The sequence below is a fragment of the Malus sylvestris genome, chromosome 11 (genome assembly GCF_916048215.2).
Source record: "Malus sylvestris chromosome 11, drMalSylv7.2, whole genome shotgun sequence".
NCBI lineage: Eukaryota > Viridiplantae > Streptophyta > Magnoliopsida > Rosales > Rosaceae > Malus > Malus sylvestris.
This window is the reverse complement of record NC_062270.1, coordinates 13,627,216-13,652,949: the sequence shown is the minus strand read 5'-3', so window position 1 is coordinate 13,652,949 and position 25,734 is coordinate 13,627,216. Positions and strand designations below refer to the sequence as shown.

At 37.9% G+C, this 25,734-nt stretch overlaps 1 protein-coding gene and 1 long non-coding RNA gene across 2 annotated transcripts; both read right to left on the bottom strand.

The window, feature by feature from the left end:
- Positions 1-17,810: 17,810 nt before the first annotated feature.
- On the bottom strand, positions 17,811-19,904 carry LOC126588761 (uncharacterized). The gene is made up of 5 exons (XR_007611599.1): positions 19,832-19,904; positions 19,501-19,645; positions 19,296-19,417; positions 18,667-18,733; positions 17,811-17,847 (listed from the first exon to the last, which is right to left on the bottom strand). It is a non-coding gene; the product is annotated as an uncharacterized LOC126588761 (long non-coding RNA).
- Positions 19,905-24,185: 4,281 nt separating this feature from the next.
- On the bottom strand, positions 24,186-25,195 carry LOC126588688 (uncharacterized protein At1g08160-like). Its single transcript, XM_050253797.1, has one exon. It carries the CDS (start codon positions 25,059-25,061, stop codon positions 24,465-24,467), a length of 597 nt encoding a protein of 198 aa, XP_050109754.1. The 5' UTR covers positions 25,062-25,195; the 3' UTR covers positions 24,186-24,464.
- Between the last annotated feature and the right edge of the window lie 539 nt (positions 25,196-25,734).

The following is a 25,734-nucleotide window of genomic DNA, read 5'->3' as shown; positions in this document are numbered from 1 at the left end:
AAACTTTGAGGTTGAAACTTTGTTGGGCACCATGAATTGATTTTGCTTCACACTATCTTGATCAAGATAGTGTGAAGCTTTTGTGTTGAAGCTTTGTAGGTGAAGCTTTTGTGGGTCAAGCTTTTATGGGTCAAGCTTTTGTAGGTGAAACTTTTGTGGGTTAAGCTTTTGTAGGTCAAGCTTTTGTGTTGAAGCTTTTGTTTAGGTCGGTGTAATCGACACACATTTTCCACAAGACCTTTTGGAGCAAAAGACTTTCCTTGGTCGAATTCTTCTTAACAATGACAACATTTGCTACCCACGTTGGATAATTGACTTCGCGGACGAAGCCTATGCCTTTGAGTTTTTCAACTTCTACCTTCATTGCCTCTTACCGTTCAACGTTATAAGATCTTCACTTCTGTCTCACTGGCTTGGTCTTGGGGTCAATACTTAAGTGATGACAGATTATATCGGGAGAGATGCCTGGCATGTCCTCGTATAACCAAGCGAAGACATCAGTGTTCTCTTGCAAAAAAGAGATCAATGACAACCGAATGGGTGGTGACAAGGTGGTACCAATCTTCACCATGTGATCCGAATAATCTTTTGAGATAGAGACCTTCTCCAACTTTTCAGTGGGTTATGCTTGCTAGGTGAAAGAGTCATCTCGAGGATCGTCGAGTTGACTGTTACCACCGTGAAGATCCAATTTGGCTTCGTCTGGGCTGGTCTTTATGACTTGGTCATGTATACAAAGGGTTTCCTTGGGCACATGCAGGTGTTGTTGCTTGACCGAAATGCTGTAACATGATCGTGCACTAAGTTGATCTCCTCTGATGTAACCATTGCCATAGGGGGTTGGAAATTTCATCAACAACATATGTGTGGATATCATGGCCTTGAGATCATTGATGCATGTGCGTCCGAAGATGACATTGTAAGTTATTGGGTAATCAACCACCAGAAAGTTAGTGGTAATGGTAGCTGTGTAAGGGCCTGTACCAATGGTGAAAGGTAAGTGTATGCTCCCCAAGGGTTGCACGATATCACCGGAGAAGCTTATCATAGAGGAAATCGAGCGGTCGAGCAAGTGTTCAGCTACATTAAGTGCCCTGAAAGCTTCAGCAATTATGATATTGACCGAAGCCTCCGTGTCTACCAGGATTCGTCGTACTTCAAAGTTGGCTATGTGAGCTTCCACGATCAGTTGGTCGTTGTGCGGGTAGATGATACCTCTTTCTTTCTCAGGGTAAAAACATATTGGATCCCAATTAGGCTTTTGATACTTACCTCCCCTGATGTCTTCCACGTGAAACACTTGGTAGCCAGACTTTAAAGCTCGTTCACTTTTTCATGGCCCTGTTGGAAGATTTAGATATGGGTGTGCCACAACTTATGGAATATATCACATTTACCTGGTGTTGCTTACGGTTACCCCTTGGAGGGTGAATGAGGAATTGATCAATTTTTCCTTCACGTGCCAAAGCTTCAATATGATCACGAAGGGTGATACACTTCTCGCCGTCATGGCCGTTATGCTCGTGGTAGCAACAAAACGTGCTCGTGTTCTTTGTGGGCTTGTAATCCGGGTGCCTCGGCTTTGGCTTCGGTATCAAGTGTGTTACGCTGGGGTAAATGGCCACGCATGTGACGTTCAAAGGTGTGTATGCCTCATACCTCGGGGTAGGGGCTGTCCTGATACGTGCTTGACCCACTGTGTTGACTGCCTGGGGTCGGGGATTATCATGGCGATACCCTTGGTTATCGCAGTAGTGTCCTTTACTCCTTTTACTAAAATGAGCTTGGTAAGGATGAAAATATTTCCTTTTGCCCTGAGATTGATATGTCTGTTGACTTCGCAAAGTATTAAGTAAGGTAGGGGGAGGCACTGCTGCCGTTTGGAAGGTCGAGGTCTTCTCATTTGGTTGGATCTGGCTTCCACTCCCTATTTGCTGATAAGGGGTGGTTGTGGGGGGTTTCCCTTGATATGTCCTTGCCTCGGTGGAGGCATGGTTGTAAGCCTATGCCATCACCTCAGAATAAGTCTTCCAAGTGTTGGCATTGATCATGTACTTGAAGAAACAATCATGTAGCCCTGCTATGAAGGCTTTGAGGGCGGTCTTGTCATCTGCCTCAGCATAGAGAGAATAATCATGGCTAAAACGACCGGCATACTCTCGTATTGACTCGTCCGGCTTCTGGCGAATAGTGTACAAGTCATCTGCAGAATGCAAGCGATCGGTCTGGAATATGTGTTGAGAGACAAACAATTTCCTCAGTTTCTCAAATGAGTCTATTGTCTCAAGTGGAAGACGGCAATAAAAGTTTAGAGCTCCTCTAGAGAGGGTGGAGGGGAAGAGAAGACATCGCTCTTCGTCGGTGTGCATCCGATATGCCATGGTGGACTCAAAGAGGTTAAGATGTTCAATTGGGTCTTCCCTTCCAATATAGAGTTGTAAACCAAGCTTTTGTTTTGTCTTTGCTTGAAATGGGGTGTCGAGGATCCTCTTTGTGAGAGGGCCAGGCCTGGGTTGGTTCCAATCAGGTATCTCAGCCTGACGTTCAGCCTTCAACTTGTTTAATTCCTCAAGGAGCTGTAAGACAAGGGGGTCCTGAATGGAGTCATGTACCACTGGGATTTTCTTTCGTAAGTCTCCATCGCCTCTTGGAAGTAGGAAAGTTTGAGCAAAGGCGTGTGATTTTTCCTTAGACTCGCCGTACTGACTTCTAGGGCGAGTCTGTCGGAATACCTCAGAGTCTCATGTACCTTCATATCCCTCTGGGACTTATCGTTCCTTCCCTAGATTGGCAAATGGCCTGGGTCGTGAAAGGGGACCGAGTCTTTCAGAAACCCTTCGGTCATTGATCTTCGAGCATATGTGGAGGGGATTCTCTCGACGTTGCTTTAGGAAGTCTCGACAGTCACGATAAACAGTTTTCGATCCTTCCAACCCTTCTGCAAAGATGTGTCTTCCTCCACTTCTCCTACTTCAGGTCGAAGCATCTGGGTTGAAAAATGTCTCATATTGATCAATGTTTTGATGATTAGCTCGCTCTTCATCAGGGATACCCATGTCGAAGGAAGGTAACCCTTCGTGTTGGAGGGCACCCAGATGATGGTTCATGTCCACAGGGGCAACGAGCTCGTGTGTTTGAGTATACCTAGTTTCGTGGAGTGTCTCAAATAGCTTCTCATACTGCTCCTGGAGGACCTCATTCTCTATTGCTATCTTGTTGTTCTGAGCTTCTAGTTCATCGACTTTAGCTTGAAGAGCAACTTTATTTCCTTCCTTTTTTCGTTGCTTCGCACTAGGTGCAAGAGGGGTGTCATTCTGTATGTTGTGGCTTCCTTCGCTCCCCATGTTGGAGAGGGATGCCTGGTCAAAAGAGAGTGTACGAATGGTGGAAACCAGCTTGACAAAGTTGAAGAGAGTGGAAATAAGTGTCATTCCCACAGACGGTGCCAAATGTTAATGCACAAAATCAGTAAGGACTTTGGTACAACTGAAAGTGTTAAGTTTGTGACCTTCGCTAGATTGCTTCGGTCGCTAGTGTGGATAAGTATGTAAATAGATAGAGACAGGGAAGCAAACATAAGATGTACGTGGTTCACCCAGATTGGCTACATCCACGGAGTAGAGGAGTTCTCATTAATTGTGAAGGGTTTACATAAGTACATAGGTTCAAGCTTTCCTTTAGTGAGTATAAGTGAATGATTTAGTACAAATAACATTAGGAAATATTGTGAGAGAATGATCTCTATTTATAGAAGAGAGTTTCTAGTTTCATTCTGACATTGACACGTGTCGTGTTGTGATTGGCTTCTGATGTTTACACGTGTCGCGCTATGATTGGCTTCTAATGTCGACACGTGTCGCGCTGTGATTGGCCTCCTGGTTAGAGGGGAACTCTTCTGGGTCCTTGACGGTATAACGTTGACCGGTGCTCAGTAGTTTCGGGATTGGTCAAGTATGGTACAAACAATGCATATTACTATAATTGTATAGTTTTTTAGGAGACTTAGATCTATTCGGATTCTAATTCATATCTTGAGACTATGATAATTTATTTTCACCACATGGTCATTGTTAGGGCCCAAAAATGTCACACACCAATCCAACTAAGTCTCAAAACTCAATTATCATGCAAAGCCCACATTTAAGCCCAAATACATGCCAAGGTGCAGGATCGACAAGGAATATATTTATCAACATGCCATGTCATGGTAATTAAGCTGGATATTCATGCCATGCTCATGTCTACTCATCACGCCATGCTTTTTTAGTCATTATTCATGCTAAGCCCAAGTCACGTATTCGGGGCTTGTTAAGTGGATTGTGGTGTGGATGGTTACAGAAGATTATCGGGCCTACGTTGAATCGGGGTCATGGAAAACTTTGGGCTGCTTAGGGGCCCAAAGATCCAAGCCCTTTGTATTTCACGTAGGCATTATTAAGAGAGAAATAGCCTAGTTTACCCCTTTCTCTAACAAGCCAACTCCCTTAGTTAGGATTAAACTAGATTCTTGCATTACATGCATGTTAAGCCCAACACGTCAAGCATTTAATGCTAACTTTCTCTTCCTAACCTGCATAGACAGCCAACACTCGAAAGCCATGAGACGAACTACCAGAAGTAGAGTCTGCGGAAGGCCGCCCTAGGAAAGACGCGTCTCGTGAAGAAGCAAACTAAAGATATCAATAGTGCAGTTATCTTACACCAAAATAGGGATAATATGAGGCCTAGGGAGAAACAATGAGAGACCAAGCCACAAAGGAAGATTTCTTTAAAGCCTAGAGATAAACCCTTCATCTTAAAATGATGGAGAGAAGCCATTAAAATGAGAGAACACGTAGAGTAACACAGAGATAGATATAAGATAATGCAAGGGAAATAACCATCCAGGAAATAAGCCCATAGAGTTCCATCTAGCCAGAAACATACTCCAAGCCTTAAGCATCATCATCCATGCAACCTTATTAATTTCCACAGCCTTCCATTGAAAATGTCAGCCATTAGAAGCCTTACTATCACCCCAGGAAAGCCCAAATCATGTAGCTATGAATGCCATGCAACCATGCAAACCCTTTCTCTATTATGTAAACTAATAATCTTATAGCTTCCACACCACGCTTTGCTTGAGCAAGTCATTATCTTGATCAGTCATGTTATCTTCGAGTCATCGATGTTACCGGGGTATTTCTTAAGACAAGCTAACTCTTTTGAGATATCCTGGGACTTGTTACGAATCTGTACCAAGGGAGACAAGAGGACGTTCTCAAAGCCCAAGTCCACCTCAACCTAAAAGTCCCCCAACAATCATCATAAATATTGTATAGTTAGCTACAACCGTTTTTGTCACATCCCGACCCGGGCCCCAACTACGTCATCACGATTTTGTTTCCAGGAACTCACACGAGAACTTCCTAATGGGTCACCCATTATGGGATTGCTCTCGCATGAACTCGCTTAACTTTGAAGTTCCTTACAGAATCTGAAGCTAGTGAGCTCTCAAAAGGCCTCGTGCTAGGTAGAGATGAGAATATACATATAAGGCTTAGAGGATCCACAACCCTAGGCGATGTGGGATGTTACAATCCACCCCCTTTAAGGGCCCGACGTCCTCGTCAACACACATCAGACCAGGGATTGGCTCTGATACCAAATTGCCACATCCCGACCAGGGCCCCTACCACATCCCAGGCTCGACTCCACCATAGCACGATATTGTCCGCTTTGGGCCCCGACCACACCCTCACAGTTTTGTTTCTGGGAACTCACATGAGAACTTCCTTGTGGGTCACCCATCATGAGATTGCTTTTGCACGAACTCGCTTAACTTCGGAGTTCCTTACGGAATCCAAAGTCAGTGAGCTCCTAAAAGGCTTCGTGTTAAGTAGAGATGAGAATATACATATAAGGTTTAGAGGATCCACACCCCTGGGCGATGTAGGATGTTACAGTAGAACTATTATAGGTACCGATATTTCTAGTAGAGGCTAGATATGCTAGTAGACGCTAGTCATCGATCAGGTAGATATTGATTTATATTGTGAGTTTGATTGAATTACTTTTTTTGATATGACAAGCCTAGTGATATGAATTTTATAACTATTATGTAGTTTTTGACTATATATGTGATTTCAAAACGGAGGTTAGTATGTTCAAATGATTTTGACTAGATAAACTTGATCCACTCACACTTAATTTTGTCGACCCCTTAAGATGTAATGAGAAAAAGGAGACATTTGGGAGACGAGTAGGCTTGGCAGTGAGGCTTTCACCTACAGACTTGGGTGATGATGTTTTCTGTTTATTTTATCTAGTTGTAATAATTGCATGATCATACTTTTGATTATGCGTAGCATTGTACTACACTGTGTTAATTGTTGCATGAAATACTGTTTGCGTTGGAATGATGTGATATTAATGAGATTATATCTCTTGACCTGTGTCTCCAAGTAAGGGGCTTGATTATGATTTGCAAGGTAGTTTACATTTGAATTTAATAAAGAACATTTGGTTCAAGCTTATTTACATTGTTAATTCCTTACTATGGGTTTCATCATTAAGTTGGTGTTGTAATGTCACCCTTCGATGAGGTTATAACGTCGGCTTAGTGTTGACCATCACATTACAACCTCTTAGCTTATTAGTTATTGGGTAGGGATTTCTCATCCCTGTTGTTCCTTTGCACTTATTTTCTTTTCAAACGTTAGAGTAAATAAATCAAAGAATAACAAAAACAAAAAAAAGTACGTAGAAAGAAAAAATGAGTAAAAATTATTTTTCTCATTATATTAACATGCTATTATGTCTTTGAAGTTAGTTGCATATATTTGACAATAAAAATTGGAACTAGACATGACTGTTTTTTTAATGAGTAACATGGTCTCACAATTTATTAGGTTTTCAAGTAGTACACATTATGAAATCCACGTGCTGGCCTCGACTAATTTAGTTTTTGAGGCAGACCAAACCCCACAGCTTTTGCTGCATGCATCTTGTTTTTCTCGTAATGGCACATCTGCTTACCTCTTTGCATGCATGGATCCTAGAATACGTGAACATTCACGTTCTTCTGCCGCTCACTCACTAGCTCACTTATCATCTATAAAATGCTTATGATTATTTTTTGTTTTCTCTTTTGGGTTAAGTTATAGTTTAAGTGATTAACAACGTTTAATATTTAAGCACTCTAACACCTAGTCAAGTGGCTAAAATCAAAATCTTATCTAACCTCGTGGCTTTCTATTTTGATAACATTATGAAAAAAAATTGTCAACAAAAATGGATTTCATTCAATCAAAATACGTCAACAACGTATATAAGGTACATGTGTGGAGTCGGGCTCAGAAAAAAAAAAATTTCTCGGAGAAACCATTTGGGAAAAGCCCCGAGAAATGAAAAAGAGCCCCACATGCATACAAAAATTCACTCATCATTCATACCTAATCAAATAAGAGTTGAAACCTAATATACTTCTATACATGTGTGGAAGATCCATTATGCATGCGTTTTCTTTTATCTTTACTATAAGTCTATTAAGAGAACTCTTACCTATTTAACCTATTATTGATAGAGAAAATATCTTTCTGTATTTCTTACTAAATAAGATTACATTGTGATCCTAATATATATATACAAGACAATATCCTTTGAGTAAATGATAGCTCATCTAACTAGTTACAGCTAGGAAAACAAACAGAAAATGTTAACTAGGATTTACAATACTACCCTTAATATCCCCCCTCAAACTAAACTGAGGAACTCGAAGTGAAAGTTTGTCCCTGAGTGGTTGAAACCTAGCCTTAGAAAGAGACTTGGTGCAAATGTCAGCAATCTGGTCTTGAGTGCAGATAAAATGGACTGAAATAGCTTTGGACAAGACTTTTTCCCGAATGTAGTGATAGTCGACCATGATAGAGAAAATATCTTTCTATATTTCTTAATGAATAAGATTACATTGTGATCCTGATATATATATATATATATATATATATATATACAAGAGAATATCCTTTGAGTAAATGACAGCTCATCTAACTAATTATAGCTAGGAAAACAAACAGAAAATGTTAACTGGGATTTACAATACTACCCTTAATAATTATTACATAAAAAGATTTTAAAAAAGAGTGGCAGAGAAAGTGAGTTAATGTAAATTACAACTAGCCGATGAGCACACACTCTATGTGTGTGAACAATTTCATTTTATTTTTTTTGTTTTTTTATTAAGGAGTGTGATTAGTTTTTTGAACTTTAAAAAGAGTATGAAAAAATGATAGTGGGACAATTTCTCTTAATAAGTGCATATTTTATCTTAATATTACATAATTATTGTTTTGTCCTCCTTATGTAAATATTATGTATCAAAAGTGAGGGTAAAATAGGAAAAATAGGGATACGATTGTCATTTTATCAAAAGGTACAAAATTACTATTTTGCCTTCCTTATGTAAGTATTGTGTATCAAAAGTGAGGGCAAAATAGGGGGGAAAAGGGCAAAATATACAAAATTACTATTTTGCCCTCCTTATGTAAGTATTGTGTATCAAAACTGAGGGCAAAATAGAAAAAAAGTGGCAAAAAGTTGACAATGAGGGTTCTCTTAATAATAGTATAGATATAGGTCAGCCATTGACAAAGATAGTTCTCTTAATAATCAAGCAATATTATAAATCCCAGGGCTCAACCCTGGACAAGTGGTGGAAACTACCAAGCTGGAGTACGGTAGGGGCAGAGGGAATTTTCGGTGGAGCGGTGAAATGCATAGAGATCAAAAAGAACACCAATGGCGAAAGCACTCTACTGGGCCAACACTGACACTGAGAAACAAAAGCTAGGGCAGCAAATGGGATTAGATACCCCAGTAGTCCTAGCCATAAATGATGAATACTAGGCATTGTACGTATCGATCCGTGTAGTGCTGTAGCTAACGCGTTAAGTATCCCACCTGGGGAGTACTTTCGCAAGAATGGAACTCAAAGAAATTAATGGGGGCCCACACAAGCGGTGTAGCATGTGGGTTCCTTAAATTCCATGAGTGGCGTACCTACCGAGATCAACGCAGGACTCAATTTTGCAATGCCACTTTTTTGTGAGGGGACCGAAGTATCTCCCTTACCAACAATCCAGAAAATGTACGGAAAAGAAAAGACTAATTGCAAATAAAATGGTTGCCAAATTATTCCATGCATATGGACTATGACAAAGAGACAGAGAGATACGTAAAAATGTGTTGGGTTACCCATCTTTCAAATCCTTTTCTTGTTGATGTATATAGCTCTGCCCCTCCTTTTTCACATTGTCGTCCTTCCGGTCCTTGATCTTAATGGATATTTCCTTTGCAGTACCAGACCAAGCAGAAATGTCCCCAGTTTACTGGACTGTAGTGGAAGGGTCTAGAATAGAAAGGCTGATTGCTTTGCTTTTGAGAACACAACAACCACGTCAATATATATCCACATGTGACATGTTTTGTATGGTTGTTAAGGGTTGGAAGCAAAGAGTACGTGGCTAATAAAAGGGTTGGACCCCATGCATAACTGTTAATATCAATTACTATATATCACCAACATCCAATTCAATCTATATGATCTCTCTTTCCCCTCTTAACCAAGACAAATGCTAAATTTATCTAGTTAAAAAAGGTGTCGGTATAGGAATTTAGAGCTCTATAGATGATTTGAGAGTGAAACTCGCATCAACTTAATGTTTGTAACATAATGGATGTCTAATTTTCTATACATGAGTAATTATTTGAAATGTCTTACAAAATTAAGTAGCTATCCGTACTTAACCTATTTTAAAATATCCAAAATTCCCCCTCTACCTTTTGAAATATACGCTACATAGTTATGTAGTGGATGAAGCATGTCTGATGGTGACTGTCCTAAATACAATATGGATTTCGAGTCACTACATTTAGTCTAGTTGCATTTAGCAAAATCTTTACCATTAAATTATTTTACAGGATTTGAATCAATCCACGGCACAATAATTGTATTAGACCATTTTCACAGTAGTGCTCACCGTCTCTCCCTCTTTATCAGTTTCATCATCCTTCCCAAACTCCTGCGATTTTTCATCATATTCGTAACAATCAGACCTGGAATCCTATAAACCTATGAATAGATCATGGCCTCCATTAGATTCATTAAAAACCAACTTTAACCATTGAATAGTCATGTCACCGTTTTAAAATCCAAACGATCATGACTCATGGACAATCCCTTTCTTCCCTCTATCTTTCCACCACTTCAAATTGTCACCTCCTTTTCTTCTTCTTTTTTCAGTTCATCTTTCTCGCTCCTTTGTTTTATCATATTTCCTTGCAACAATTATTTCAAGAACAAAAAAAGGAGTGGCACTTTGGGCTATGAAACTGAGATTGGAAAAAATGGGGGTTGGGGAAATTGGAAAACTTTTGGTTTGTCAAATGAGATATGGAGTCGAAAATTGTAAACAGGAAAATAAGCAGGAGGTAGGGAAGGGCAAGGAAAAGAATAGGGAACAAGAGACGAGTGAATGATACGGTGTAAATTGTGTGTTTTATTCTAGGGAACTTTAACGAAAAGCTCCCGGTACTGTTCACTTTAACGAAAAACCACATTTTTACACTAAAAAGTCAATCCTGGTACTATTCACTTTACCCTTTATTTTGTCCTTATCATTAAAACTCAAAGTTTTCAAACTCTTTTCATTAATTTTCCTTTTATTCTAATACAATTATGTTGACATGGACTGATTGAAATCCATTAGATTAGTCTAATGGTTAAGAACTTATCAAATGGGCCTAAATGCACGGATACTAAATATAGCCGAAATCCATATTATATATGCATGGATATATCGTGTCATTTGGCTCATTTCGTACCAAATCATATGGATGGGATCACAATATTGATGCAATCCCATCTAATCAACTAAAACTATTGGAGTTGTCACTACTACTAGATTGAGTGCATCAATAACTAATTTGTAAAAAAGTATTAGTAAGTTCACAATCATTAGTTGAAACATGACTTGGCTAATCATGATGATATGAAATGAAATACATATAAACGATTTCAATTTTATCCAACTTTTAGTTTGGAATATATGTGAATTCTAGAAAACCAACTTTTAGTTGGAGCGGTTATTGGTTTAAGGATTAAAACTAGGCTCTTCGTTAGTTTTAATAATATTACACTAGAAAGAAAGGAAAAAAAAAACTTAAATATTTTTTTTTGTCAAAGGAATTTTACATTGAGAATCAATTAAAGCACAAGTGGAGAGATGGAAATTTTCTCCCTCCACTTGAGCACTTGAAGTGGATTTCTATAATTTATCATTGTGGGTGTGTTTTTAGTCTAAAATGGTTTTTGAGATTGATTGAGTTTGTCTATTATCAATCATTGTGGTCATTCTGTAAAAATCTTGGTTAAATAAGGATAAAATAATAAAAATACCCTCAATTTTTGTCAAACTATTTTTGCCTATTGTTTTTTAAATTGATGGTATTTTTGTCATTTTGGTCCTTATTTAACAAAATCTTTCACAGAATAACCATAATGATTGATGGTGAACAAATCAGTACCACTTTTATCAATTTAAAATTTTATGAAACAAAGTGAGTTATGCCAATCTTAGGAATATTTTGGTTGAAAAGCCTTATCCTAATATACTAAGGGAACTATTAACACTCTAAAAATCTCATTCTACACTCTTACAAGTGTATTTTTCTTTCTAATTATAGAAAGTTTGTAGTGTTGTTGACCCTCAAAACTACCAAGCCTACGTGGCGCGCAGGCCGAGTAATTAATAAGCTAACTACGTCCTTCGGTGAATGCGAGGCGTGCCAACTTGTCGGCCGAGCTCGGCCGAGGAGTAAATTTTGTTGATGTTGCGTTGGGTGCGCGGCTGACTTCTGCGTCTTGCGATTGCGGCCGAGAAAGGAACACGTATCGGCCTCTTAGGCTCTCAAACCTGAAGACAAGGTTACTATTCTTACGAAGTTCAATATCAAATTCGGCTTTCAATGTGCCGAATGTAATAACTGTAACACCTCACTTTGCCAAGAAGGCTGATGAGATGACCTCGACCAATAAGGATTCATAAATCCTTCTCGACCGAGACTTGGATAGGTAATCAACCGTCCTCGCCGCAGTGCTGTTGATGCCAACAGAAGATGCTGCGAGACCGGCTGATTCTACGGTGACAGAGCTATCTATGCCGACTTAAGATATCACCGGTTGCTTTCACAGTGCTGTTGATGCCAACGGAAGATGTGTCAGCGAAAAGAGAAAATAAAAAATCTTAAAGTTGTTGAGAGAGTTTGCGCAGGGCAGTTTTGTGTGTTCAATTGGAGCTCCCTGAATGATGCACTGCCTCCGTATTTATAGGGACATATACACGTTGGTTGATAAGCTGATATATGCTTCTGCCATGTATTAGGACTCTTCCACAAATTGCGTCAGATAATCCTTATACTCCTACGACTCTGAACTTAGCCAAAAATGCAACCAAATCTGATCCTTATGCTTAGTCTTATCAGTTATCACATCCCAAGATAACCTGCACGCTTGGATTGGTTCAAATAATGCCCATCAAAATAACCATCATTATATATATATATATATATATATATATATATATATATATAATTAGGCATAGGCATGCAGGCTATATGGTAGCTTTTCACACGGCACCATTGACAATCTTTGTTATATATATATAACTGGTAGCTTTTCACATGGCATGCAGGCCAAGTCCATCATCTGACAACACCTTAGCTTACTTAGGTCTCCTATCTCACCATTATCCAAGTCTTGCAAATCCCATGCTATGCGTCATGATAAGAATCCAAGCCAAGTTGCTCTAACCCACACGGTACACTGTTAACAAATCCAAGTTAAGTTGAACTGTTCTGCCTGTCTCTACGAGGATATAATCTGCACCCTATTTATCCTATTCAAGAATATGTCAAGATAATTCATATTAAAAAATAATTATTATGATAAAAATCATAATATTATCTTTTAATAATAACAACATTATCTTCACTTTTCCATCCAACGGTTGGGAGCTATGCTCACTCAACGACCTCGATTGCACAAGCCGATGGTGTAAATTTGAGCCCAAACAAGTGCAAAATGAGATTTTTGGAGTGTTAATAACAATTCTCTATACTAATTAAATTTCAACTATTTCCCTTTTGGATAATGCTAGAGAGACCAAATTTTTAAACGGATGCATTTTTGCTCACCCACACTAACTTTGGGGTATGCTCACCATACACCTTATTAGGTGCCATGTGTCCATCCTTCTAACCTTAGTTACTTGCTAATTAAATATATCATTTTCAAATTTTAAACCTAATTTTAAACATTAAAATAAAAAATAAAAACTCAAACCCTTCAAGTTCCCCACCCAACCAAACCCTAGAAACAACTACCCACCCACGCCACCCCTTCAATTTGTTCTTCAAAGTCTACCCCCACCCAACCAATCTTCTTTGTGCCATGGTGAATCACCATGTCTCCGTTCTCCTTCTTACACTGTAACTCTAATTTTATTTTAGTTTATAAAGAAACCCATCAAATGTCCTCGCCAAGAAAATAATCCCAAATCGGAAAATCAAATCTGTACGTGCACAGAAATATCCTCGCAAGAAAGAGAAAGGGTTGATTCTTTAGGAAAGGTTGCTATTGAATTTCATGGCTGCAAAGGCGCATCCGTCGTGGTGGTCTCCGAATGTTGTTACAGTGGACGAAAAAGGAGGGAGGGCAGAGGACGAAATCATGGTAGATTCGCCATGCACCTGAAGAAGAAGATTGGATGGGTGGGTGGGTGGATGACACACCCCGTCCCGAAGATGATAAAGGTAATTATGAGGTCTACAGTGATGCATCCTTGAAGGGGTTAGAAATGTTTTAAACGAAATGTTTTCAAAAAACTTTGTTTTACTGACCCACTCAATTTTGTTTTGCGCCCCTCCAAGTTCTAGTTGCAGAGCTTTGGTGGCTACGAGGAATCCGGCGGTGTTCTGACAGAAGTTACAAAAGTAGGACTCACCCTCGGGTGTTTCATCATAGTAATTGTATTTTTTTAAAGCTTCCGAACTGTGTAAATGGTTACATCACACTCACGTGACGGCCAGCATGCCCTCCTTCGGGACGGGGTGTGTCAGTGGAACTTTGAAGAATCAATTGAATGGTTGGCGTGGGTGGGGAATGAAATATTGTTGGGCAAAGTTTGAGTTATTTATTTATTTTTAAGTTTAATGATTAAAATTAGTTTTAAAAATTGAAAATGATATATTTAATTAACAAGTAACTAGGGTTAGACGAAGGGACACATGGCAGCTAATAAGTTGTATGGTGAGCATACACCAAAGTTAATGTGGGTGAGCAAAAATGCACCCTTTTTAAACCAAATTTGCAAAACGAATGATGTTTCACCAAGAGCTAATAAGGCCATTAATCAAAATTTAAATAATAATTTAATCATCAACTTCCTCATCATTTGATTTACAAAATTTAGTATAGAAATTTAATCCTCCTAGCATAACCTTTCTCTTTTTGAAACCGACTATATTCATATCACCTTAAGCCATTTGCCGTCCCTTTGTTGGGCGGCTCATTGACAACATTGGGCCAGTTCATTGTATTTTCTGTTAAGTTCGATTGTGCCTTTTGGGCTGCCTCTCTTTTGGGCTGTCCTTCCTTGTAATTTTATAATGTTTGACAAAAAAAGAAAAGCGGTTTGTTGGAGATGGATCACTGGAATGGAGGTGATTTTGTTCATGGTCGTCGTAGAGTTGTTGGAGTTTCTCAATTGAATGGCCAAGCTCACTTTACATTTTAGGCATATTTGTGTTGGGATATTGATTGGCTTCTTACATATAAAAAGTTAATTATTTTTTAATGATGCGCTTCTTGCATAGTTGTACGTAAATAATATTTGACTTCTTACATATAAAGAATGAACTATTCTTATTATTGTATTTGTACTATGAAACAATGATACGTCGTTATTAAAAAATGAATAAATCCTCAAATATTGGAAGGCAAGTATTATCCTTTGTACTTGATTAGATAAACATTTTTATTTCCTTAAGGTTTTGTAATACTCATTAGCCCTCCTTAATTAAATTTTTTTTTTCTCAACAAAAGAATGTAAAAGTCTAACCAAAATGGAATAAATCTCAAGTAAATCAATTCACCATGTCATTATATGGTTATTGCTGCCTGTGGCGTTAGTTTCATTTTAATAGCTGTGTTTCTGTTTATATTTTCTAATTAGATTCATCAGTACACGTGACTTCTTATTTTTAGCCTAGCAAGGAGATGTTTTGGATTAAAATCTTGTATATGACAAGTTCGATACTAATTCTTTTTTCTTAGTATAAATATATTATTTATTTAAAATATTAAAAGAAACTTTAATTATGCCTCTCTTTAAAATATTTTGATAAGTTTTAAATAAATTGAGGCTACTTATGTTTCCCAATCTCAATTAGCTAGGCAGATATCTACCATCACTACCATTTTTTTTTTTTTGTTTTAAAATGTGGACAATTGATGGCAAGCACGGTTATCCATCATTTTTGGACCCAGAGAGGCTAAGGAGAATTTCACCTGCTTGTGGCCATAGTCCAGCATACTTACTAGTTCGAAGTATCAAACCTGGGACCTCTTACATTTTTTTGTTTATTGGGGAGCCGCAATTAACGTCCTTACCACTAGACCACTTACTGTGATTATCTACCATCACACCATCAAGAAAGTCAAAAAGCCTCAAAAGTAAATTTAAATTTTTACTTATTAATTAAGTTAATACATTTAGCTGCAAGTGACCCTTTACTACAGTGGTGAAAAGGAATTGAGTCATTGCATGACGACGTGGGTTCGAACCCTGTCAGTGTCTAATCTAACAAAATCTATTATTTGACAAAAAAATACACTTAGCTCTTGTTTTAAGGGGGAAGACTTCTCCTCCTACTGCATAACTTGTACTCCTGGTACACTTTCGTGTGTGAATTTCATTTAATAATTTATATATATATATACACACACACACACACACACACACACAATGGTATATTTACACTAAAGATTGAGAGAATAAATTAGTTTTAATCTCGCTAACAACAATATTCAAGCTCGTCATTATCATTCTCTTTAGCATTCTTCACACCTAGGGGCTTGTTTACTAATCCGTAATCAAAATGAGGGGAATTGGATTGATGGGGAATTGAAATGAGATGGAATCAGAATTAGATTCCTATTAAAACTCTTTACTAAGATTTCTTGGAATCGGAGTAGGAATCATATTTATTTATATAAGTTGTTTACTTAAATACATGAATCAGAATGAAAATTAATGTAATTACTAAATTGCTCATATTCCAAGTATATAGTTTTTATATTTTTGATAAATTTTTTTAGAAGACTATGAAAAAGCTTTAAAAAGAATTTGTACAGTTTATAAAAAAAATTCTCCGGATCCTCATCCCTAAATTATTTTTCTTTCTCCTGAAGCCCAAGCTGCACCCCATCGCCTAATTCTTTTTATCCACCCCCCAACTCTTTTCAGCCTCCCCTTCTTCTAATTCTTCCCTTCTTCTTCTTGTTTTCTTCTTATTCTTCTTCCCCATCAGCCAATTGTTTGTTGTTTCTCGTGAAGACCGCACCGCACTCCATTCCCCCATTCTTTTCAGGTTCTCCATCACTTTTCTCCATCTTCTTCTTCTTCTCTTCTGATTTTTCTTTTCCTTTGATATTGGTCACTACCCGCAAAGACACAGAGAAGTAGAGAAAGAGGTGGAAGGGAGACGAGATAAGGGTATTTTGGATAGAAAAAAGGGATTCCGAATAGAGGCTTTCTCCTGGAATTCAAATCCCATCTATTGTTTGGGAGACTGGTTCCGGGTATATTAAGAGTCTAATTCCCCATATTAGATGGGTCCCACATACATTTCATTCCCTCAAGTGTTGGTAAACACTTGAATAACCGGGGAGGAGTGCAATTCCCATTCCTCTTGTTCCAGTCCCCTTACGTAAACATGCCGCTAATGTGGATGTGGATTTCATTTAATAATTTTAAAGCATGCGACATTCAAGCTCGTCATTAAAATATGTTTTTTTACGGATGCTTTAGTTTTTGGCCCTTACAACTCATGATTCCTAGATAAAAACTCATCTACATATAAACGTTCAATAAAAGCCCAAATTTAAAATCTGCAGCCACATTGGAATACTATTGACCTACTAATATAATTTATTTACACCCATACCACTTTCCCAAATCCCTAAATTTATTCCAAATTAAAAGTTGTAGAAAATGTTAAATAAAATATATAAAGTGTTATATTGCATTAATTGTATCCATATCATACCAAAAATTTACCTTTTTGTGATATATATGTTTTGCATTAATTGGGAAGTAAATTAATTTTTTCCAATTATTAAAAAAAATTATACTAAATCCATATTATATATTTTGAATCAAATAACACTTCTCTAACTTGTAGGTAAATTATGTATCATGTATTGTTACATATATTATGACACACCCTAACCCGAAGACTAGGACGTGCTGGCCGTCACGTGAGTGTGACGTAACCATAACGCAAGCGGAAACGATTTAATAATAAAATACGAGTCAACGAAAACCACTAATTTCAGTTATTTACAACCTAGCATTCTATGTGCATAAGAGTGTACTAAACACACATAAACAGAGCATAAGCATCTAGGTGCAGTCAAGTAGGAACATAACTAATTTACAACACCCTCGGGTGAATCCTACATTTATTTAGTCTGTCAGAACGTCGAAGCAGTCCTCGTAGGCCACCAACGCCTCAACTATCAACTAGAACCTGGAGGGGCGAAAAACAGAAAACGTGAGTGGGCGAAAATAAGCTTTTCCAAATCATTTCATAAATCCACATTTATAACCCCTTTTTGGAAAACCTGTATACTTTCCCAGAAAAATAGTATATAGCATATATATATCTCAACTGTCTCAATCATCAATCTTATAACAGATTCAATAAAGAATGTACCATGCCAATTTCAACAGTTTAGTATGAATGCATTAACATAATATAATCAGGTAAAAGAAATAATCAATCGGAGGCCCTCTAATAGCCCTGAACGATTGAACCTAGAGCTCAACATCTATCAATCTCACTCTCTGCCGGAGTCACTCCGCGTGACCTGTCCGGCCTTCTGCACATAAGTCGGAACCACCTAATGTAGTCTGAACGACTCATGGTAATATTCGCTCTAGTGCTTCTCTCATCAATCATCTGTATACAATAACCTAAGGTCACCCACCAGTCATAATCTCACTAACACTCTACGACTGGCCCGTCGTACCCACTCCGCGTGGACTGTACGACCAGCATCTACTTGGATCCAAGGCGAGCGTGCGATGCGGTGAATACTATAAGCACTAAACCATGGTGCAGGATATGAGCTCAATATATCATCATCATCATCATAATATTAATTAAATACTTACCTGTGCTTCCACAGCACCATCATACATATATGCATCATACGACAGTTCATAATATCCATAATATTCTATGCATGGCAATCACATCATATTTCATTTCAATATACTTTTCATTTAAATTTGATTTCTGGGGAATCGAGTATATAGGTATATATAAAAACAAATGCCCACTCACTGGTATGTCGCCGGGTCGTAACCCCCTTGACGCCCCTGGATGTGCTCGTCCTCGTTAAAAGTTCCACCTAGAAGTGAAATAACTTAAAACAATCATTTAACGCACATTTAACGCACCTAAACCAAACTAGGTAATTAATTCTTCATACGATGCTCAAATTGGGTATATGAATATACCATAGTGACTTACACAACCTCAGGATCACTCCCAAATTTTTAAAATAATTTTTGGAGGTCTCACGCGCCCCCACGCGCCTGACGTGGCACGGACCTACGCGCGGCCCACGCGCGGCCCACGCGCGGCCACGTGACATGCACACTGACGGCTACAGTGAACGGCGTTAGAGAATATTCCGTCAAATCCTAGTATATTCCGTTAAAAACTAACGGTTTCCGTTAAAGTTAACTAACGGCGTCGGAATATTCCGTCAAACTTGACGGAAGATTCCCTGTCTTCTCCGGCGAGTCGCCGGTCGCCGGCGACTGTTCGCCGGTTTCTGGAAAAATTTCAAATCCACTATTCTCCTTCGTTTTTCAACCAATTTCTTCGAATTTTATACCAAAATGAAGCATTTAACATGTACTATCACGTTGGAAGGGTTTTAGGGCCTAAAAACAACTAGATCATACCTTCCAAAATTCCTCAAATTCGGCCAAACTCGAACCCAACGTTCCCGACGTCCATTTTGTTCAAACGAGGCACTCCGAGCCTCCTTAGGACTTCCTAAGACTCGTGGTGATCTTGCTTTAGCCTAAAACACAACGAAATTTAAGTTCATGAACAGTAGCAATTTCGGAGCTTAAGTTTTCTACATGGAATCGTGGGAAATCTTACCTGAAAATAATATCAATGTGTTCGTATGGTCCTTACGAACACGATGCTACCTTCCTCAACCTTAACTTGTGAAGTTTTCAAGGTCTTGGGTGTTTGTCCGAGAGTTTGAGAGAGAATGAGAGTAAGAGAGAGGGAATGAGTGTTTCTGAAATGAAGAAAGAGAAAGAGAGTGACTAGGGAGATGAGAGAGACAACAAAAACGGGTTTTGGGGAGGGATTTAGGGGGTAGGACCCCACCCTAAGTCCAAACACAAATTAAATTAACACATACTAATATAATTCTAACCCTAGTTTAGGATCTTAGTGTAAAACAAATACCAAATTTACGCACCTTAATCCCGTTTAAGGGCGTTTCTGTAATTTCACGTCCTCGGTATTTAGTAATTCTGGGACGGGCTGTGACATATTAGGCACGTTTTATTGTTGTATAAATATAAGTATGACATAATATTTTTCAATATAATACATCAAGTTACATTTCTTCTTGTTATGGGTAAATTATTCTCCATGTATTAGTGAAAAAAAAAAAAGATATTATATTACACACGGGGTATAATTTTTTTTTTTGGTTGAGAAAACCTAGATTATATATTTTGAATCAAATAACATTTTTGTATACATGGTAGGTAAATTATTTTTCATGTATTATTATATATATTAGCCTATTAGGGACGTATTTTTGGTAAAAATATATAAAGTAATATGTATATGATTGTTTGTAGGTAAAAAGATAAAATCAAAAGCATGATCCAATTCCTTAAGTTTATGCAATATTTTGTTGTTGGTATACAATATTTTGCATCATTGGAAATGAACATTTCAAATAGTAGGTAGGTAAATTAATATGGTCTAATTATATAAATACACACACACACACACACATATTTATACACATTTTGAATCAAATAAAATTTTTGTACATGGTAGGTAAATTACTTTTTTTTATATGTATTATTACATATATTAGGTTTTTTTTTTTTTTTTTTTGTAAAAATATATATATGAACTCATTATGCCAGATACATAGAATTAAGTCAACAATTCTCATATTTGATATTAATATGCAATGAATTTTGTAACATTAATGCCTTATTTTTCTTTTTGCGAAATTATTAACTCTCTCCTTACAATCTGCATAGAATTAATTGTGCACATCAAATATGCAATAGGGGTATTTTAGGCATCTAAAAATATAAAATGTGTAAAGTAATATATAATTAATGAATTCACTTAGGTGGATCCTAGTCATTGGATTTTGTTTTAGTAAAAAAATTATGTCGGGTTTTTCTATGGAAAAAATTGAATTTAAGGGATTAAAGTCATATTTTCAAGTTTTTTTACCCACTAAGCTATCTTAACCTTAACCCGCCACCCCACCCCCCACCCCAAAACCCCCAAAGAAAATTTCATCTTATTGTTGGATTTTGTGGCTCAATACTTCTTAGGCCTTTAGCTTTTTGTCTCAAGCCCAAATAGGTTTGGCCTTTTGTTACCCATTTGAAAGCCACATGGCAGCTAGGGTTTGATTAAAAGGCACCAGCCTTATATAAGGCAATTCATGCCTTTTGGTCAGTGAGGGAGTAGAAATGCAGCTGCAGCAGATAGCAGAAAAACAGAGAGCAGCCGATAGAGAAGAACAGCCAATAGAGAAGAAAATTGAGTGCTGCTGTTTTACTGTTCTCCATTTGTGCAATCATTCATTCAAAGATATTGTGCTACATTTTGTGGCTTTTGGGATAGAAGGATTTGGTATGTGTTTCTTCTTCTTCATTTGTTCTTTGTATGAGTGAGAGCTATTGGGTGTATGTGGGATTTGAGTTTGAGTGTTGAACTCTATTTGTAATCTCCTTTTGATATTAGTGGAATTTCCTCGCCGTCTCGGAACTGAACGTAGGCTTACGCCGAACCAGTATAAATCCTTGTGTCATTTGGATTATTTGTCTTATCATATTTTGCCGTTGTAGCTTATTGGTTTCATATTTGACGCTTCCGCACAACAAGTGGTATCAGAGCTCTAGGTTTCGACTTAGGGCTTTGTACTAGTATGTCTATGAAACCTTCGAATATGTCGGTGAAATATGATATTGGAAAATTCAATGGGAGGAATGATTTTAGCCTGTGGCGGGTTAAGATGCGAGCTGTGCTAGTTCAACAAGGGTTGCTTAAGGCGCTATAGGGTGTGGAAGCCTTGCCACAAGATTGGTCTGCTGAAGAAAAAGAAGACGCTTTGAATCGAGCACATAGTGCAATTATGTTATCACTATATGATGAAGTTCTTCGTGAGGTGGATAATGAAACTACTGCAGCTGGTTTGTGGCTTAAGTTGGAGAGTATATATATGACCAAATCCCTCACCGATCGTTTGTATTTGAAGCAACGTTTGTACACTCTTCGTATGACTGAAGGTACAACTATTCAAAACCATCTTGATGAGTTTAATAAGGTAATTATGGATTTGAAAAGTATGGATAATAAAATTGATGATGAGGATCAATCTTTGATTTTGTTGTGTTCTTTACCTCATTCGTATGCGAATTTTGTTGAAACTTTGTTATATGGGAGAGATTCTATTTGTATGGAGAATGTAAAAGCCGCTTTGAATTCAAGAGAGTTAAAGAACAAGGTATTTGGAAATTTGAATGATTCTCATTCTAAGGCTTTGATAGCAAGAGGCAGAGATAGGGAATATGGTTCAGGTAGTAATAAAGGAAATTTGAGATCAAAGTCTAAGACCAGAAACAACACATGCAACTATTGTCGCAAGGAAGGGCATTGGAAAGTTGATTGCCCAAAACTGAAAGATAATGTCTATGATAACAGTTGGCTACACCAGATTTGAAATTTAAAAAAAAAAAAAAAAAAAAAAAAAAAGGAATCTGGTGTTGTGGGTACTCTTAAATCTCTCCTCTACATATGGAGATTTAAGAGTTTGTAAGGATTCTTTGTTATGATTTGAGAAAGTTGCTTAGTAGCCTCTATGTATGTTTGTGTTATGTCAGTTGCTCTTCATCGGTGTTTTTATTGTTTTGGATATTGGTATGGTTTTGCTTTTTTTGGTAAAGTTGAATTCAGTGAGGGCCAATTTGTTGAGTTATGCAAAGTTTGGATAGTGAGACACCACACTATTTTGGATACACCACATGCAATGTGGAACATTTGTGTGGAACCCTCTTGTAGAAGGCAAGTTAAATGCTTTCTAACTTTGTTTGGTCTATGGACATTTGGTTGGATTTGTTTGCCACTGCTATTTGGTCTGTTGGTCTCCACCATCTGCAATTAGTTTTCTTGAAGACTCCAGTTGAGGTGTGGTTTTGGATCTCCTGCTGATTATTTAAATTTGAAATTTTGGTTGTCCTGTTGGTGCTCATGTGATGATGGTAAACTTGAGTGAAGGGCATATTTTTGTATGTGGTATGTGAGACCTTGTTGCCAAATTTGTAATCAGTTTTGACTTGGAGAATGTGCCATGCTATGTGAATCAGTCTATTGGTGCAGTTTAAGACCATGGTGTTTGTGAGCAGGTGGAGTTCGTTGTGTGTCCAACTTTGGTATGGTGTGCTTGATCTTTTGTTGGTGATATTGAAGAATTTCAGTTCTTCGTTTGAATCACCTTTTGTTTTTATCAAGGCACTTATGGTTTGCAAATTTGGAGAAGATGGTAGAGAAATGGTCTACTTTTGTTGGCTTTGGTACAATTTGAGTCGAGGTGGAGATCATTATGAGTACCGAGAGCTTGTGGAATTTGATTTAGCTTCCGTTGTCTCTAGTTCGTATTTTGGGTGCTTATGATGATTGTTGAGTCGACTCTATGTTGCTTTCGGGAATTTCGCTAAGGTGGAGATTGTTGGATTTTGTGGCTCAATACTTCTTAGCCCTTTAGTTTTTTGTCTCAAACCCAAATAGGTTTGGCCTTTTGTTACCCATTTGAAAGCCACATGGCAGCTAGGGTTTGATTAAAAGGCACCAGCCTTATATAAGGCAATTCATGCCTTTTGGTCAGTGAGGGAGCAGAAACGCAGTGGCAGCAGATAGCAGAAAAACAGAGAGCGGCCGATAGAGAAGAACAGCCAATAGAGAAGAAAATTGAGTGCTGCTATTTTACTGTTCTCCATTTGTGCAATCATTCATTCAAAGATATTGTGCTACATTTTGTGGCTTTTGGGATAGAAGGATTTGGTATGTGTTTCTTCTTCTCCATTTGTTCTTTGTATGAGTGAGAGCTATTGGGTGTATGTGGGATTTGGGTTTGAGTGTTGAACTCTATTTGTAATCTCCTTTTGATATTAGTGGAATTTCCTCGCCGTCTCGGAACTGGACGTCGGCTTACGCCGAACCAGTATAAATCCTTGTGTCATTTGGATTATTTGTCTTATCATATTTTGCCGTTGTAGCTTATTGGTTTCATATTTGACGCTTCCGCACAACACTTATATCGTACCAAAGTGACGAGTTTGATTCGTCTTGTTGTTGTCTTGTTGTTCCTTTCCCGGAAACTTGATATTGAATTCAACATTAGGCGGATTAGCATCCATTGGCAACAAGACATCACATGCAATTGATACAAAATAATGCATCCAAAAATGTAAATAGGTCAACACATGGTATAGGCTAATTAAGCCCACACTTTTTCGCTATCTCGAACCAACGTCCATAATTTAGAACAAAATAAAGAACTCAATCACAAATTATCATCACCCTGAAGCAGTCTGATCAATCCATATGGAATGGTTACAAATTTACAATAAATAAATTGAATAAGTATCACAAACAAGATTCTTACAAGAAAACTGACCACTTCCACACAAAACAATACACAGCAATGACTACACGCATATATAGTTCAAGAATACATGAAGAAAACAGTGCTTGTAACAGTTTGACTAGCAAAAAATTGAATAAAAATTAAATCCCAAACAATAGAGAAAAATTAAGTCATTGAAATTACATGCATGCCGCAGGCTTGATCAAATATCAGCATAACAGTACGTCCTTTTCAAATTCTTAGGCCTTGATAACTCCAACACTGGGGAACACGAAACCCTTAGAGTGCGGTGGTGTGACTTCAAAGCTCCGACCTTAAACCTAATCCTTGCCTTGAGCCAAACATCAAACTGAATCTTGCCTGATCTTTTCTCAAGCATTAGATCCTTAGAGACAGAGCTGGAAAGTGCAGTGGAGGGAGCCGTGAACTTGACATCAAAGCGGGTCACATTTCGACGGCGCTGATAGAAGGGTTCAATCCCGGAAAATGCCAGAGTCTGGTCATTGTAATTCACTGTAGCGCCAATAGAGTCATAGTATATGGAGACTCTTTTGTTGGGATTATAGGATCTGATGACAAAATCAAAATCCGCTGAGAGGTGGTTATTGGTTAGGTTGAAGTTTTGGATCGAACCATCTTCGATGGTGTAAACAAGGCGTTTCGGCCTCACAATGAGCCAGGTGATGAGCACCACAAGACCCAAAATGACAATTGAAGCTAGCAAGACTATAGCAATGGTTCTAATTAGATTTGACTTTGCTTTTGGTGCTTGCGAGGGTTGTGATGCAGAAGTAGGCATTGTCAGGAAATAGGGTTTCTTGACTAAATTTTGGCTGTGTTTGAATTTCAGAAGCTAAAAATTGTAGCACTCTTTGAAAGCTTGGTGGGTTAAGAGCTGCAAAGTGCACCTGTTCTAATTCAAGTGAAGAAATATAAGAGGAAGTCTTGGGGTCTCTGCCAAATTCTTTATTAACTTGCCTTTTTCTCTGTCACCATGGCACTTTTTCTCTTTTTATTTCGTGCATGAAACTCAAGACATCTTGTTAAAGGACTGAGGTGAACAGTTTGTTCTTTTCTTCAGCAATGGGTGTCGTAAGATTGACTGAAAAGTATTATATATGTGATTGAAACAGTTGAAACAAAATCAAACTTAATAACGTTTTCTTAACTACCAGGTGGTTAAAAATGCATGCATGGTGATCATGAGAGCTTGACTCAATCATAATTTTCCGAAAATGTAGCGAATCAATTCACACTATTAATAGTCACTCATATCCTGCAACTATTCCATCAGATCTGTCGTATTAGCGAATTTCTATATGCAAACATTGCCTTTGGCTGTATGGCTGCTGATGTGTGCACTCCTATTTTACCTAGAAAGGTATGCTGCTACAGGTGCCCTGGACCACAAGAAAGATCATCAAAGAAAAGAATACACAACCATATATACCGGAAATGAAAAAAATGTCATT